The sequence below is a fragment of the Copadichromis virginalis genome, linkage group LG23 (assembly GCF_057382275.1).
Source record: "Copadichromis virginalis isolate Kocher_CV1m ecotype Utaka linkage group LG23, C_Virginalis_male_GT1.1, whole genome shotgun sequence".
NCBI lineage: Eukaryota > Metazoa > Chordata > Actinopteri > Cichliformes > Cichlidae > Copadichromis > Copadichromis virginalis.
In genome coordinates, this window is record NC_140639.1 from 37507070 (window position 1) to 37524855 (window position 17786).

At 41.5% G+C, this 17786-nt stretch overlaps 1 protein-coding gene across 2 annotated transcripts in view; it reads right to left on the reverse strand.

Annotated features, from left to right (window-relative positions):
- Positions 1-451: 451 nt before the first annotated feature.
- The window catches only part of LOC146681544 (ATP-binding cassette sub-family C member 4-like), a 40638-nt gene continuing 23303 nt past the window's right edge, over positions 452-17786 (reverse strand). Inside the window, exons 15-32 of one of the 2 annotated variants that reach the window (XR_014917919.1) lie at positions 16793-17011; positions 14892-15029; positions 14721-14758; positions 14174-14298; positions 13866-14012; positions 11905-11984; positions 10696-10846; positions 10475-10594; positions 9964-10074; positions 8134-8234; positions 7837-8028; positions 7598-7753; positions 6963-7052; positions 4403-4575; positions 4172-4277; positions 3474-3608; positions 987-3383; positions 452-866 (exon numbers count right to left, since the gene is read on the reverse strand). Coding sequence is in view for 1 of the 2 variants with exons in the window: in XM_085448310.1 (XP_085304436.1) it covers positions 3366-3383; positions 3474-3608; positions 4172-4277; positions 4403-4575; positions 6963-7052; positions 7598-7753; positions 7837-8028; positions 8134-8234; positions 9964-10074; positions 10475-10594; positions 10696-10846; positions 11905-11984; positions 13866-14012; positions 14174-14298; positions 14721-14758; positions 14892-15029; positions 16793-17011 (2100 nt within the window). In the remaining variant the exon portion in view is untranslated. Of the gene's footprint in view, positions 3384-3473; positions 3609-4171; positions 4278-4402; positions 4576-6962; positions 7053-7597; positions 7754-7836; positions 8029-8133; positions 8235-9963; positions 10075-10474; positions 10595-10695; positions 10847-11904; positions 11985-13865; positions 14013-14173; positions 14299-14720; positions 14759-14891; positions 15030-16792; positions 17012-17786 lie in introns of both variants that reach the window. The other variant, XM_085448310.1, reaches the window with a different exon arrangement.

Here is a 17786-nt window from a genome sequence, read left to right on the forward strand (position 1 = left end):
ACATACCCAAAAACAAACTGATAGAAGCAATATAAAACCACCCCATAAATTTCAATTTTCAAAACACTATACAGGAGTATTTGGAGCCACACATTTCCAGACAGCAGTCTTTTAATATTTAAGGTAAGGAATCAATGAGACACAAGTCTCACACTGTTAAAGTAATTTACAAAGAGTGTAAAACAAGGCAAGCAAAGCAAAAGAATAATATCCCCCCCCCCCCAAAAAAAAAAAAAAAAAATCAATAAAGGTTTAGCAGAGGAGACTTTTATAACAGTGATGTATACAGTTGTAGCTAAATCAATACTACATTATGACATCTCTGCTGGCTGTGGTCAGAGATGCAACCAGACACATATTTGGCCACAGAAATAGCTAGCAGGCGTACATAACAAGAATTAAATGTTCTGTAGTTGATACACAGAAATGCAGAGAATTTTTCACCCCAGCACAGTCAGTGACTTGTGCACCAGAAGCTTTGCTAGAAAAACAATAATGAACAGCCACGATTACAAGTATTTGCAGAACTCAAGCAAACTGTTTCTTACACCATCACATTGTTCATAACCAAATTGCACAACGTTCATTATAGCTATGGATGCATGGGCATCCAACCAATGAACAGCAATAAATCTAATCACATCAAATCTAGGCTTAAAGATAAGATAATGTCCAAAACAAAGTCAGGGTTCAAAAACATTTTTTAAAGAAAAAAATAACCATCAGGTTTGGGAAACTGCAGGTATGTGCCAAGTAGGGATGGGTATCGTTTAGGTTTTATCCGATACCGGTGCCAAATCGGTACTTTTGAAACGGTGCCGGTGCTTAAACGGTGCTCGAACCGGTGCTTAAAGAATGGAGAACACCTCTCATGTTCAGCTGGGGTTTTTTGTAAAAAGATAACAATGTGTGCCTTTTCTGCAGCTATAGGGCATATATGGCATCACTCTTGGCTGGAAGCAGTGCTTAAACAATGGAAAAAACACAAACTTTGTCCAAAAACCTCTCATGTTTAACTGTTTCCCACTTTTTCTTTGGTCATTTTAGCCTTTTTGGCCAGGGTGAAGCGAGTATCTGCCATCAAACAAGAAGACAGCCGCATGTAGCTATGATGATGTTTGCTAGTTCACCTTACATGCATTAATGTAATAACGTGGTTAGCCTACTCAACGTAAATTACACACGAACAACATGAAGCTACTCATGCAGAGAAGAACGGCGGCTGCTGCATTATCATCCTCATCATTTCTGCTACACTGGCAGGGCTAGGGGCCAGGACTCTATTCTTCGGGTTTTTGGGGGATGTTGCTCCGGGTCCGATAACTGGCAACCCACCCGACGTGCACGGTGTGAGGTCTCGCAGCAAGCTATCAAATACGGCGCATTTCTCGGCTTTTAAAAAAAACGCTATGCGTCGCCAGCTGTTTCATCGGATTTGAGGTGTTACCTCCTTTGACAGTATCACAGTATCAGCTTAAAGCACTTGTTGCTGCTGAGTTTGCATATTTTGCTGTGAAGTACAGCCAGACTTTTGACCGCTTCGCCTTGGACATTTTTAATCTGTAGCTCTGCTCTAAAAGAACGTACGTACCTGGCCCCGCCTACTATCCTCGGAAACGTAAAATGATTGGCTAGAAGTGTATCACAGCTCAGGAAAAAAAAGCACCGAAATAAAGCACCGAAATGTGCGCTGCTTTTCGGTCTGGTTACTACCGTTTATGTCAGAACCGGTGCCATCATGGCACCGGACACCGGTACCCATCCCTAGTGCCAAGGTAACCAAACACTGTGTATGGATATGTTACATCTGTTTTTCTCACTGAATAATGGATAGGAGTTTTCATGTATGACTTATTTGGGTTCATTTCATGTATAATTGTTAACAGGAATGTATTTTATTCCAATGATAATGTAGCTAGTTACTTTAGGAAAGCTCAGCACACTATAGAACGGAAGCTCTCTCTATTAGGAATACATCTAACAGAACAACGGAGTCCAGTTAAACTGAACTTGTGTGGTTTAAAACTGCTTTGTACCTTCTCTATACTAACTGAAGACTCCAAAGCTGAAAAAGAAACACTGAAATTGCAAAAATCATCAATGTTCCTGGCAAACAAATTGGCAACCACTGATCATTTTCACACATCATTTGTTCATGGATTTGGTTTATTATGAAACAACACCTACTCAGGCAGGTGGCTCAGGAGTTAGAGCATGACATCACTAGACAGGCGGTTCAATCCTTGAAAAAGTGCTTGTATGAATGTGTGTGTGAATGGTGTTTAAAGTACTTTGAGTAATCAAGTAAAAAAGCACTATATGAGAACCAGTCCATTTACCCATCTCCAGTCTTTATGCTACACAAACTACCATCTAGCTTCAGCTCCTTAGTTAATGAAGAGTCACAAGAGGTTTGCTGTTAGAATTATGAACAGCATTAATGGAGGAAAATTCACTGGTTACTTCAAAGGAGAGAATTCGTGTTAGAGCCAGTAGCTAGATATAAATTTAGGCATTTACTTCCAGAATTTACATAGACTGTTGTAAGTATACCTAAACTCTTTCACCACAGCAGGGCCATTGTGGCTACTACATTATTACTGCTGCTAAATGGAAACCTGACACCAAGATAGTGAACCTTGAACTATAGAGTAGCAGAAGACAACACTGTCAACTAAGCACAATAAAGAGTCAGTTGGAGTAGAGCCCCACCATCATCCCATCCTATAGTCAAGACTACTAAAAAGACATAAGCTCTGGATGATCCACCACACAGTCTGCTCCAGCCCCAGTTTTCAGCCCTGGACTCCTGGACATTTAAGATTCAGCTTTATCTGGTTTGCATAGGCAGCAACCTGCCCAGTCAACCTTTCTGACCTGCTCCCTGTTCCCTCAATATCCCAACCCCTTTAAATTCTGCAATAAATATTAATCTTTCTATATAACTCTAGCTTCCTATCTGTTTGTGTTGTCAGCTAATCCTCTTAGCTATGGGTCATCGGATAGGAGAGTGGTTATTAAAATATGTAACCAATAAGCACTGCAAGGCAACCAAGTGTAGCACAATTGTAGAGCTCAGCATTTCAAAAAAAGGGGTAAATATAACCCCTGGAAGGTTCGTGGTATAAATGATCCTTATCATTTGTAATGATCATTGTTGTGTTTTTTCATTTAGGTGTAAGCCATGGATCAGAGACGGCAGTGATTTCTTTTAGTAGTTAGACATTTATTTAAAAATACCAAGGGCGTCCAATTTAAACCCACGGTGGTTCTACTGTTCTAGGATCCAAGTGTACAAGTTAGCAAAGTGGTAGAAAGCTTCCAGTTCTTAGGCACAACAGTCACGCTTCACTGGCCACAGACTTTCAGGACCTCTGTGCTGCCTGGAGGGGAAAAACGTTATTTTAATTCGAATTAACTTAAAAACAGAGTCCAAAGTTCTCTCTCCACCCTATCCACTTTTTTCAGCTCACCTGTCTAGCTGACTCCAGTAGAGATGCTGACTCAGCCTGGCCCATCTGTTGCACCATCCTGTAGAGAGCACCTTCTTTGTTTTGCAGCAGGGTAAAGGGGTGGTCGAATTCCTGGATGGTCCCACTCTCCAGAACCTTAAAAATAGACAAATGTCCTCTTCACCAATAACGGTAAACTTACAGTCCTTTAAAAGCTAGCATGTGAAAAATATATAAAGACTGACACGCTACACAGCAATAATAATGAACTCAAATTAGTTTGAAAATGGTGCTACATCTCAAAAACTACTTTGGAAAATATATCTATAAATTGGGACGATCCTGATTGTAATCTTTACCAATATCAGTTATTTCATGGGCCCAGAACTTTAAATCCATTCACTGTGACTGATTCGTCTGTTATCCAGACATGTAACAGTCCTCTGCAGTCCTTTTTAAAACTGACAACCTGCTAAGGATGAGCCAAACAGGAACCTGGCCAGTGCATGATCGCTTTCACGATCATTAGGCATGGGTACTGATTGACAAAATGCATTTCCCACCCCTATGAAAACTGATTAACACACTGTCAGACTGAAAATGGACAGCTAAAGTTAAAATTTAAAGATCCTCAAGGTGTTCCTGAGAGATAATATGATTATAAAACATGGTTGATTGAAATTAAATTAAACTGCACTGAGACAGAAGAGATGACTCACAAGTATGCGGTCACTGTCTATAATGGTGTTGAGGCGATGCGCGATAGTGATCACTGTGCATTCTTTGAACTTGTCTCGTATGGTTTTCTGGATCAGCTCGTCTGTCCTGTAATCACAGCAACAACCAAAACACAGTAGAAACATATGGGAGAGGTGTGCTGAGAAAACTAGTGGATGTGTAATGACATTTCTGTGTATGCTTTATATGTGCTGGCAATGTGTTTGGAGGACCTCGGGTCCACGTTAGCTGTGGCTTCATCGATGATGAGGATGCGGTTCTTCCTCAGGATGGCTCTGGCTAGACACACCAGCTGCCTCTGACCCACACTGAAGTTGGAGCCCGACTCAGCCAAGACAGCCTCCAACTTTCCAGGGAGCTCCTCCACCACAGACTTCAGCTGTACCTTTGTTTATACGGAGCAACCATCAAGAACTGTCTTTGGTTTATTCTTTAAAACAATGTCCTTGATTAGAGTTTCTAAAAACAATCAAATGACATATACAGTGCATCCAAAAAGTATTGACAGTACTTCACTTGCTTCACAGCCTTATTCCAAAATAGATGAATTTCATTTCTCATAAAGTGAAATAAAAACACTGGTGGCCACAAGTGCTATACCCCAGAATCCTAGCAGATGCACCTATGGTAAAAATCCTAGGTGTCTTCCTAGGAAACATGACCTCTGACCTTGATCTTGAGGTTGAGGTCACAGAGATTCAAATTCGTGGTTCAAACTATAATATGAATTTGAAAATCCTACGTCGCCTAGTTCTTGAATTTTTGCATTCGCAAACTTGGGTAAGACCGGCAAGGTGATGACAGCACTCCCTCAGGCTTTTACGGTTGAGGCATAAAAAGTTAGCTTGAAATTCTCGCAAATTTAGAAAGTAGAAAACAAAAATACAACATGTATTTTTCAATGTACATAAGTATTCACAACCTTTGCTCAATACTTTGTTGAACCTTTGGCAGCAATTAGAGCCTCAAGTCTTTTGAAGTATGATGCTACAACCTTGGCGCACATATTTTTGTGCATTCTTCTATGCAGAAACTCTCAAGCTCCATCATGTTGAATGGGGAATGTTGGAACACAGCCATTTTCACATTTCTCCTGTAGCTCAGTGGGGTGGCTCTGGTATCGGCCAGATGATGAGCAGTGCCTGGTTTCCTCCAGACACAAATCTTGGCATTCAGGCCAGACAGTTCAATCTTTGTTTCATCAGACCAGAGAATTTTGTTTATCATGGTCTGGAGCTCAATTTTGAGTATCATGGCAAAGCCTGTGAATACTTATGTGCCTCCTGGGCACCTCCTGGGTGAGGTGTTCCGGGCATGTCCACCGGGAGGAGGCCCCAGGACAGACCCAGGACACGCTGGAGAGATTATGGCTGTGTCCCAATTCAGGGTCTGCACGCTTGAAGTACACGCACTACGTATGGTGTGTACTATAAGTATGAGAAGTGCGGAAGTGAGATGCTTGTGAAATGGGACGGTCTAGCCTTCGTCGCGCTGTTCAGGTTGCCTAGCAACCATGATACTAACCGCAAGTAACGTTACATACAGCTTTGTTTGACAGAAATGAAGGAGAAACAAATGTTTTGTTAGTCATGCATTTTCGTCATGACATCACTTTGATTAGTTGAGTATCTGAGGCTGAGACCACGGGACTGTAAAACATGATTGTTGGGCTTCATTTCTGTACTGAGCAGTCATTTCAAGATTAGTCAGTAAATAACAATTAGTTGTTCATGAGACTAAAATCATCCCACTGTGGTAATGTAAATATAATATGGACGCTGAAAGTACAAACATCACTAATGTCACACAACTTTGCCGACATGTGGCCAACAGCAATGTTTTAATGTTCTTCATTATTAAACATTCGCACATAAGTAAGTGACATCATATTCAGTACTTTGACAGTTCACTCTTCGGCCACTCCCTTCTGCCGTATTTTGCGGCAAAATTCTCCACACCCACCAACGCGCTATGAATTGTGGGATATATGGGACCACGAAGCGTGCACTTCGGATTGGGACAGCCGTCGTCGCGTGGCGGTGACGTAATCGCACTTAAAATGCGTACTTCAAGCGTGCAGACCCTGAATTGGGACACAGCCCATATCTCTTGGCAGGCCTGGAAATGCCTTGGTCTTCCCCCAGGTAGCCTGGAAGAGATGGCTGGGGAGAGGGAGGTCTGGGCTTCTCTGCTTTGGCTGCTGCCCTGTGACCTGGCCCCAGAGAAACGGAAGAGGGAGGGAGGGAGGCAGGATGGATGTATGGATGGATATTTTTAATAAATTTGCATGAATTTCAAACTTTTTTTTATCACTTTCTTAATATGGGTGCAAGGGGTGAAAATGAATTTAATGCAATTTAGAATTAATCTGAAACATGACAAAACCTGGAAGAAGTGAAGTGCTGTGAATAATTTGGTGCACTGCAATATTTACAATGCAATATGTATTATTAACATAAAATCACTCAAAAGAAATCCAGCTTAAGTGCATATACTGTACCTACACAGTATACTTTCTGTCTAGCCAAAGAATTTTTAACACAAAAATGCCGGTTTGATCTTTAAAGACAAAGTTAATTCATCCATATATTTTTCAAAGCATAGTTGAATCCCAGATATTTATTAGTACAAGGGTATATGTATATGATATAAGTTATGTGTATATAGATTTACAATAATTTAAGTAAATTTCTGCAATAAAGAGACCGGAGGGGAGGGCATGCTGTGAAACAACTGGAAGCTGTAACTAAAGTCCCGGATGGGATTACTAGCCTCTTCCAGAGCTTTCCACAGGTCTTCATCTCTATGCTGGTTAAAAGGGTCCAGGTTTGTCCTCACAGTGCCAGTAAACAGAACTGGGTCCTGGAAAACAAAGAAGAGAGAAGTGAGGCAGAATCACAGATATACTTGATTTGAGCATAAATACAAGGTGTATTAATCAGTTTCATACTACACATTTTCATTTTTAATTTAATTTAATTTGCTTTCATTTTGTTTTTCTTGTTTTTACTTCCTCAAAAAATAAGCCTTGAAGCCCCATATTCTTTTACCACTGCTTGGCTTACAAACGAACAGATCCTTAGAGTCAAGGGTCACAGAGGAGTTTGTTTTATAACTTCAGCACTTTGCTACAAAGCTCTACATGCAGGTCCACACAAGTGTTACATTATAAAATCCTCCCAACAGGTGATGATAACACGATAAGATACACAGCAGTGCATGGGCAGAAGCAAAGAAGAACGTGGGTACTAAACACGAGTGCAAAATTATGTAGGCCTACGATTTAAGGTCTCTCTCATCAGGCAGGTGTTCTGTGCAGCCACAATACATTTTCCTCATAAATTCCAGCTATGAAATGAAATATCAAAAAACACAATAGGCAGAATAGGTGTCATCTGATGTTGTACCTGAGGAATGATGGACATCTTCTGGCGCAGGTCATGGAGGCCGATCTCAGAGGTCACAACACCATCGATGTAGATCTTCCCCTGGGGCTCTGCCAGGCGGAAAATAGCCGAGACCAGAGAGCTTTTCCCCGCTCCTGTTCTACCCACAATACCGACCTGACCCAGACGAACACACAGAACATCAACAGCTGATCATCACTCAGACCCACCCACTATCTGTCTGCAAACAAATGTGTCACCTTCTCTTTGGCATGAAACGTGGCACTAATCTCTTTGAGGACCGGCGGTCCGTCTGTGTCGTAGAAGAAGTTCACTCGATCAAAGGTTATCATTCCTTGGCTCAGCCAATCAGAGGGAGGATGCTGCTGAGTTTCCCAGGGCCCTTCATTTTTTAGCTCAGTGTACTCCACCACCCTCTCCACTGATGTCATCTGAAAAAATCACGAGCTACCTTCAGCAGGTCATAACAGCATGTCATGTGAATATCTGATAACAGAAGAAAAAAGCCTTAAATTTAAATGTCACTCTGTTTTTACCATGTTCTCCACCTCGGCACTTTGTCTCACTGTCCACTGGAAGTTTCCCATCAGTGTCACAGCATAGGTAAGAACCAGGCCTACCTCTCCAGCCACCAGCCCTAATAAATTTAAGAAGGAAAAAAAACAGACCACGTGAGTTTGTTCTTCTAAACCTATTTAACAAAGTGTTGAATTGGCCAGTGTGCTGCCAGTTTAGCTTTTGTAGCTTTAGCTTGGACTCTGGTATTGCAGTCAGTAACACATTGCCATCTTTACATAATTTTTAGTCAAATCGTTTTGTAACTGCAAAAGTACAAGATCATTGTGCAAAGAAAGTGACACTAGTAAGAGACATGAAAGCAAAAGACATATATTCACTGAGATGGTTCTACCTTCATAATATTGGGAGTGATCCTGAATGTTACTTGAGCTTTATAGCAAGACGAGTAAAGAAAAACCCTTTTACCCAGTGGATCATTTTTCTCTGTTTTATTTAAACCACAAAAGAGAAACTAAAACTGCATGCAGATAACAGATCTCAAATTACATGCATCATTTGCAAGGTCTCCAATCATCAGGAGTCTAAGGAGCTTGGAAAGAAAAGCGTCTGGACTTCTTTAAATTTCCTTGAAGATGTTTCACCTCTCATCCAAGAAGCTTCTTCAGTTCTAAGAGTAATTGGTGGAGAGTCCCAGATTTTAAGCCCTATCTGAGTGTTCCCCCAAGAGGGACATGGACCCCCTATTGATCCTCTACCTAATCACACGAGCCAAGGTGTGAAAACGGGTGTGGGTCACAATCAACCAAGGTTTTGTGTGAACCCACTGTTAAGCCTAGCCCGACCCTAATCAGGAGCTTTAATTAACTAATTAATTAAAAAAAAAAAAAAAAAAAGCAAAGCCAGTAACGTAACACCGTAAATAAGACAGGACTGAGACCTTGGTAAAAATCATGCGATGCCACACAATTGCTCTGAATCAAGATAGGAACAGAATTAATCAGTATTTGAGATTATTGAAGGAGAGTTAAATGAATGGACTGTTGCAGATGATTTTTGCAGATGATGTGGTTCTGTTGGCTTCATCGGGTGAGGGCCTCCAGCTCGCACTGGAACGGTTCGCAGCCGAGTGTGAAGCAGTGGGAATGAGGATCAGCACCTCCAAATCTGAGGCCATGGTTCTCAGCCGGAAAAGGGTGGAGTGTCCACTCCGGGTCGGGGATGAGTTCCTGCCCCAAGTGGAGGAGTTCAAGTATCTCGGGGTCTTGTTCGCGAGTGATGGGAGAAGGGAGCCGGAGATCGACAGACGGATTGGGGCTGCAGCTGCAGTAATGCAGACGCTGCACCGGTCCGTCGTGGTGAAGAGGGAGCTGAGTGTAAAAGCGAAGCTCTCAATTTACCGGTCGATCTACGTCCCTACCCTCACCTATGGCCACGAGCTGTGGGTAGTGACCGAAAGAACGAGATCGCGGATACAAGCAGCAGAAATGAGCTTCCTCCGAAGGGTGGCTGGCCTCTCCCTCAGAGTAGAGCAGCTGCTGCTCCACATCGAAAGGAGCCAGCTGAGGTGGTTCGGGCATCTGACAAGGATGCCCCCTGGGCGCCTCCTGGGTGAGGTGTTCCAGGCATGTCCCACCGGGAGGAGGCCCCGGGGCAGACCCAGGACACGCTGGAGAGATTATATCTCTCGGCTGGCCTGGGAACGCCTTGGTATTCCCCCGGATAAGCTGGAGGAGGTGGCTGGGGAGAGGGAGGTCTGGGCCTCTTTGCTTAGGCTGCTGCCCCCGCGACCCGGCCCCGGACAAAGCGGATGAAGATGGATGGATGGATGGACGTTGTTAATTCTTTACCATCTCTGAGTAATATCAAGCCAAATGCTGTGAGGGTAATAAATATGGAGCAAATGCTGTCGAGGCGTAGTGCAAACCAGCGGGAGGTCATCAGGAACAAAAACCAGGCCTCTGAAACAAAAGAGCAGAAAAAAACCTGAGACTGAATTACTCAAATTTGAACTTGAGTCAACAATACTCCATCAGCATTTTACAGCTCAGGGGTACAAAACTGCAAAGGCAGACTTATTTTTTGTATCTGGATTACTACAGGGCAAGTAATAGACTTGGTTTGTCGTTCAATTTCTTATTTGTCTTCTTTTTGCTTCGTTAAGCAGATACATCATACATTGAAACCCTGACTGCAGTGGCCTGGGTTCAAGTCTTCACCATTTTGCTGCATGTCTTTCAAAAATGCACCATAGTAAAGTTGTCTCACAGAATTTTTGGACTTAACACTGAAAATTAATCAGTCACTTTACAAATTCCAGTCAGCCTGGAAAGTGTAAATGTTTATTCTCAAAGAGTAAACCTGAGTGAAGGTCCTGATGGGCATCAAAGTCTTTCTTTAACTTCTCTTCTGATCTGGAAGCTCTGATTGTAGAAAGACCATTAAGGGAAGAGGACAGGTGTGAGAGAACTGGACTCCGAGCTGTAGAAAGGGCAAAATGAAAAGACAAGAACTACTTTTGCTGGCCCTTTCAGATTATTTTTTCCCCCAAAACAAATTATATAAATAATAAATCAACATACTTGTTGACTCAAGGCGTTTGATATCACGTGAGGTACGAAGGTACAAGCTCCTCAAATACAGAAAGATTAACAGGAGAGGCACAACAGGGATGAGGATGAGAGGAATAACTGAGGCTGCCACCGCGATAACGCCAACATTCTGTAAAAATAACTTAAAAAAAACATCATATAATGAAAAATAATGAAAACACTGAAAGATCTTGTTAAGTCAAAATAAAGAAAACATGGACCAAGGTAATGAGTGCTACACCTTCTAATCATTTAAGTAATAGTGGCAACTGTCAGTTCATGAAATTTCTTCCCTCCTAGATATTCCACATTCAGCTTTAAGTGGAGCCATTTAGCAACCACAGCATGAAGTTGCAGAGTTACAGAGTGGGGTCACTCTGCTGAGGCACATAGCGCGTTTAAAAAACTACCAGTGCTCAAAAAGCATACAAAAACTCTATGCTGGAAGTCCCAAAAACGTGATTATGTTCATCTGGACGTAGTGTTTTCAGTGGGAGAAACCTCCGGCAGAACCAGGCTCAGGGAGGGGCGGGGCCATCTCCCGTGACCGGTTGGGGTGGGAGAAGGAAAACAGGATAAAAGACATGCTGTGGAAGAGAGCCAGAGATACCTCCCCAACCTTATAAACAGCACATTTGTACAATGACTGAAACCAGCCCAATGAATGAACAATGGGCTGTGGGGTCAGTTCCTTGATTGTTAATATGCAAATTGCCATGACCATTGATCAACAATTACTGATCAAAGCCCATTGATCAAGGGCATGGGTAAAATTCACAGAGAGTTGGGGTATGGCTGCAATCACAGCATTGTAAGTTGGTGAAAGATGTACCCTTAGGCCCCCTCCTCGATTCAGAGATGGTCTTTCCCTTTTCACGTAAATGGCCTCCTTGACTCCACGCTCAAACCAGCGTTCCTCCCTATCCAGGATGTGTAATCCTCATAAACTTGGGGAAACCTGCAGTCAGTCCAGACTGAAGAAGTCACTTGGATGAGTGATGAAACGTTTCTCCCACAAAATGCTATGTCAAGATGAACAGAATCAATTTTTTGGGATTTCCTTACATGGATGATTGAGCATGTATGCTTGAAGGTTCATAGCATGGGTTTCTGTGGACAAGCAGCTCCTGTAAGTGTAACATGGTGTAGGTGGCACAGTATTTTTGTCTACATATGTATATAATTTATGGTAGTCTTTACTTGATAGAAGTCCACAAAGGTGATAGGTAGCACGGAGTCCATTTGGCTGACATCTTTGGAAAACCTGTTGAGTATTCTTCCTACAATGCAGACACAGTTTTAATTAACAGGACTATGTTGTTAAAGGGCAGAATGTCAACTTGAAAATATTCTGTGTTATAAGTGGATGTGAGGCCTGCAGTTCAGACTTTAGGAGTTTCTGGCTAATGTGTGTGATTGCTTATTGAAAATGGTTTAAAAATGAAATTAAAAATGAAATTAAACCAAATCTGTGAGCAGAATGTGAGAAAATAACAGCTTTAAAGTTATGTCCTAGATGTTTATGCAATCTATACAGAGATCTCAACTAAAGTAAGCAGGCTAACATGTTAATACCAGCCTTAAAAGCTTTCAGTGTCTCCGGTGTTATTGGATAGTTAGCAAGATTTAATTCTGCGGTTTGTCTTTTAAACATTGGGGATTGATACCTACGAATTTTCCAGTGAAACACTGCCCCAATTGGTGACAGTTTTGATTTATTTTTGAATTAGAGTTGTAGAGGCTAAGCCTACGCTTGAAGCCACTGAGGTGGTCGTTAACGGGGGTGACGCGATGTCACTGGTATGCATGAATTAAGTTCACAGTCCAATAAATCCAGCAGTATGTATCTTGTCCTTTTTGGTCTTTATTCTGTATCGCCTTAGCATAACAGCGCAACGATCACAAACTGTTTGCCTTCTCAATGACACACCTGACGCCGATTACGTGCGTCTACCTTAAATACCTTTACATTACATAATCAAAACAGAAAAAGGTGACCTCTAGTGACCACATAAGGTATTAACCCAAGAATGGCTCCTACACCCCGGCCCCTAATTGAAATGGCTATCAGACATGGCAATTCTAATCACAAAGAAAATAAGGAGCCACTAATACAGTCTACTTTAGACCTATACATTCACATAAATAAACATAAGTAACACACTTTTAGATTACAGTCTCATGTAACAAGCAAAGTTTAGTTACAGGTCTTTCCAGAATATTAGTCTTTGTTTTTAAACGTGCAGATCGCACAAGTCCTTTTTTGTCACGAATGGCTTCCAGAACTCTTCCAAGTGGCCAGGAACCACGCGGTGCAGAAGAATCCATTATAATGACTATATCTCCAGGTTTTAGATTCTTCTTCTTTTGGTTCCATTTTTGTCTCTCCTGTAACAAAGGCAGGTATTCGCGTATCCATCGTTTCCAAAAAAGATCTGAGATGTACTGAGCCTGTTTCCATCTTCTCTTCAGATACATATCCTGAGGGTCAAATAGTCCGGGTGGTAAAGATGGTTTTCCTTTCATCAGGAGGATGTGATTTGGTGTAAGTGGCTCTAGGTCTTTTGGATCATCAGAAAGCTTTGTGATGGGTCTGTCATTTAAAATTGCTTCAATTTCACATAGAACCGTATTTAATCCATCGTCGTCCAACTGTTGTTGCTGAAGAACGGATTTCAGAATTCTTCTGATCATACGAATTATCCGTTCCCAAGTTCCACCATGATGTGATGCTCCAGGCGGATTAAAACTCCTGGCTCCTACAAGAGTCTTACATTTTACACCTTTAAACAATGGACCATGGTTCAGGGGGTTGGGAAGCTCATCTTGTAACCGGAAGGTTGCCGGTTCGATCCGAAGCTCTGTTTGTCATGGTCGTTGTGTCCTTGGGTAAGACACTTCACCTGGTGATGGCCAGAGGGGCTGATGGCGCGATATGGCAGCCTCGCTTCTGTCAGTCTGCCCCAGGGCAGCTGTGGCTACAACTGTAGCTTGCCTCCACCAGTGTGTGAATGTGAGAGTGAATGAATAGTAGAATTGTAAGCGCTCGGAGGCTCTAGAAAAGCGCTATATAAATGCAATCCATTATTAACAAACACTAGGCAGATAAATATGTGACTGTTTCCTCTTAAAAATAAAAATAAATCCTGTGTAGGCCTCACCTATGGGGTTGACATCAAAGAAGCTAACAGGAGTGTGGAGCACAGCACTAAACATGCTGTTGTGAAGAGTCTGAGCTGATCTCACCAGCCCATGAAATATCACCAAACTCCTGGCAAAACCAAAGACCACAGCTGCTGCTGTCAAACCTAAAAGTAAACACAGCAGGACTATATTAAAAAAATAGTTTGGTATTTGATTTACAGCAGGATATTCTACCAAGTAATATAACATAATGGACACTAAACACATGGTAGTCAACAATAGTATGTGAAGATTTCAGTAAGAACTACAGGACTGAAAGGCTTACCTGAATAAATGCTGAGGTAAAAAGAGAGATTAAACTCTTGGTATGAACTAGTAACATTCATTCCACTTTTAAGGCTAACAGCAGTGACTCTGCTGTTTGTGCCGTTTGTAAAATCATCTCTTGCCCTGTCAGGTGAGAAGACAATTAAACAAAGTGTGAAACATAAGAACATCACTTAAACAGTCTAATAAAATGTTCTGTAATTAAATGAATAGAAAAGTAAGCTACTGGCTCTACAGAACTGGACTAAAGTCCTGATCTACCACTAATTTCTTTATACTTTGCTTGCAAAATGGGACACACGTGTAGTGAGTTATTGAAAACATACATAGAAATGCAGAACAGAAGGAAAAAATAGATTTATTATTTTTTTGCCTTCCCACTGTCCCCAAAGCGCTTGCTGTTTTATCAAATCTCTTTGTAGGGCCTTTACATTACAATATATCTAAAAACGTTTTAGCTCCTTAGAAGCAAATTATAAAGAAATGAGGTGTATCTCAAGACTTGCACAGTGTTACACAGTACTAAAAGTGTGTTGAGTTCTCACCAGTATACCAACCACCAGTCCTGAAGGATATATGCCACCTATTGAAAAGAAACAAACAATAAAAAAAAAGGTTCAACTTGGTTTTGTTTCTTATGTTCACAATGAATAAAAACATTGCATTAAAAATCTCCATTCACTTGCTAATGGTACCATAAGAGGTCTGTGACTTACCTCAGCTAGAATACTGAGAAATACTATAACCATTAAAACCAGAAGGCTACAGCCTGCCGTGAAGTATGTAAAATAAATGTGACTGCTGACATTTCCTTCAGCTCGTGTCTCCTCTGCAATAGTTTGAATAGCTTCAACCTGCAAAACAAGAAATGATCCAGGCACATCTTTATACTTGAACATAGTTTTACTGTTTGTAATCTCAGAACAAAGCTGACACTTCATGATAGTGCATCTAAAATAATATTAGTGAGAAATATATATATCATGAAAACCTGACCTCAACTCAACAGAACACCTTTAGGATGAATTAGAGCAAGGACCGTGAGCTAGTCCTTCTTGTCTGACCTGATAAATGTGTTTCTGGATGAATGGTCAAATGAGCAAATACTTTTGACAGTATAGTTTTTTCTTATATATTTATTACATGTAACGTGAAATTTGACTGAAAGGAACCGTAGAGTAGGAAAAGGTGAGAATTCTTTCAAAGCTGTTGAAAGGATTGTCAAGAATAGCTGATTTAAGAAATTGGGAGACCTCACATGGAGCGGAAATGGACACATAAAGATGAGCTGAAAGCTGCCATCAAAGCAATCTTAGCTTCAGTAACAACTTTACAGTGCCTGCATGCTGATTACCTACACACCACATTACATGGATGCAGTAATTCAGTGTTAAGTGTATAAGTGCAGTGTATATGTACCATCCATTACCATATCATGTACCATGAATGAACACCACACAGCACCATATCAGCTCAATAAAGCACTTCACTCTCGGACTGCAGGCTTACTTGTTGTTGCTACAATATTTGGAAGGCAGAGCCTTCAGCTTTCAGGCCCCTCTCTGTACAGCCAGCTTCTAGTATGGATTCAGGAGACAGACACCATCACTACTTTTAAGATTAGACTTTTTATAAAGCATTAGTAAGAGCTGGATCAGGTGACCCTCAAGCCTCTTTTAGTTACACTGCAATAGGTCTAGGGTGCCATGATGCGCTAAGTGTTTCTTCTTCACTCATCTTTTTTTACTTTTTAAGAGGTTGAGGATTTGAGATAGTTGATTTGGGGTTAAATTTTCTGTGTTGTTTTAATTTTCATACATTTTCATGATTTTATTACTTCACCCCTTCACTTCACCCGTTGCCTACTGGTGGTGGTCAGAGGGCCCGGTGGCGCCAGTGTCCGGCAGCCTCGCCTCTGTCAGTGCGCTCCATGGCAGCTGTGGCTACAATGTAGCTTGCCATCAGCAGTGTGTGAATCTGTGTATGAATGTGTGTGTGAATGGTGAATGACTGAATGTCATGTAAAGCACTTTTTGGGTCCTTAGGGACTAAGTAAAGCACTATGCAAATACAGGCCATTTACCATTTATTAACACATTAACTAATTACTTAGAGCAGGGGTGCCCAATCCCAGTCCTCGAGAGCTACCGTCCTGTAGCTTTTAGATGCATCCTTGTTCAAATCAAATGAATCAAATGAATGGCTTGTTATCAGGCCTTTGCCAAACTTGATGGCATGCTGAAGAGGTAATCAAACCGTTTGATTCAGCTGTGTTGGAGTAGGGATGCATCTAAAAGCTGCAGGACAGTAACTCTCGAGGACTGGGATTTGGCACCCCTGACTTAGAGTAAGTGAACTTCTCCAATAGCTACCTGAAGTTAGCATATCTTTTCTAGCCAAATGGCTATCAGATAATATCTACAAATGTCACATATTAGAAGAAGTAATAAATGGACTTGTTTATATACCATGGTACCATATAGAAACTTTAAAGAAAAAGAGAAAGGACAATGCATGGGGGTCTATGAAAATTAATTACATTTTTAAAAAACTGAAGGTAAAACAACACTATTTTGTAAAAATAGCAATGTTCAATCTCTTTAGTAAATATACATACAGGAAGATGCTCAGTGTAGGTGCTTTCTGGTGGAAGGGGGCAGTTGAGGAAACAGTGTGAACTGTGAGAATCATTTGTCCACCGACTTTGTAAAGACAGTTTTTCTGGGTCAGCAAATGGAGACAATTGCTCCTGCTCCTCATCACGTCTCAGCAGGGACACCATATCGAGGTCAGAGGACTGCAGCTCACTGTAGCTTCCCTGGACCATGATTTGACCCTAAAGATGCAACAAAGGAAATCAGTTACTGGACATCTAGGCTGCTGTTCTTTTGGTATATGGATAGTCCAATGGGGGGAAAGGGGGTTGTTCACTGTTTGTAACCCCTGTAGGCTCTACCCTACAGGGGTACCCCAAGACAAACCTTTGCACTTAACCAAGTGAATCTGGAATCTGGGACTCTATAACCCCCTAAAACCCAGTGCATACAATCCACATCTCCCTTTGAAACACGGGAACAGGTAGAAGTCAAAGGCGTCAAAGGCTTCAATGTAGGAAAGTGTTTACTGAAACTTCTCCAAACAAAGAAATCAAACTCATAAAACCCGAGAAGAATGAGTACTGAGGTCAATCTTAAGGGTGGGTCTGTATGGTCAATGAAACTTTGGAACTCCAAATGTGTGCTCCAAACACAAATACAAAACATCTTAACCACACGGAAAACCATTTTATAAATCTGTACATCCAAACCTAAATAAATGCTGCTTGTTTACGCACAACTTCAAGTTCAGAAATTTTATTATGTTCTTTCAAAAAATCTTCCTGTGCACACAAATATCTAAAAATACACATAACCCTTTGCCTCACTTACAAAACCTTAAGTGCACATGCACGAATCATTCATTACATACAGGTCACATCGCATGTCCACATAGGGTTTTGAGACCCAGGTAGTTTCACACAGATCCACAAATCTAAGCTGTGTTCAAGTCCCAGCAGAAAACTGGGACATCTGTGCTTCCACTGTCCACTGTTCCATTGCCAAGGTTTGTCT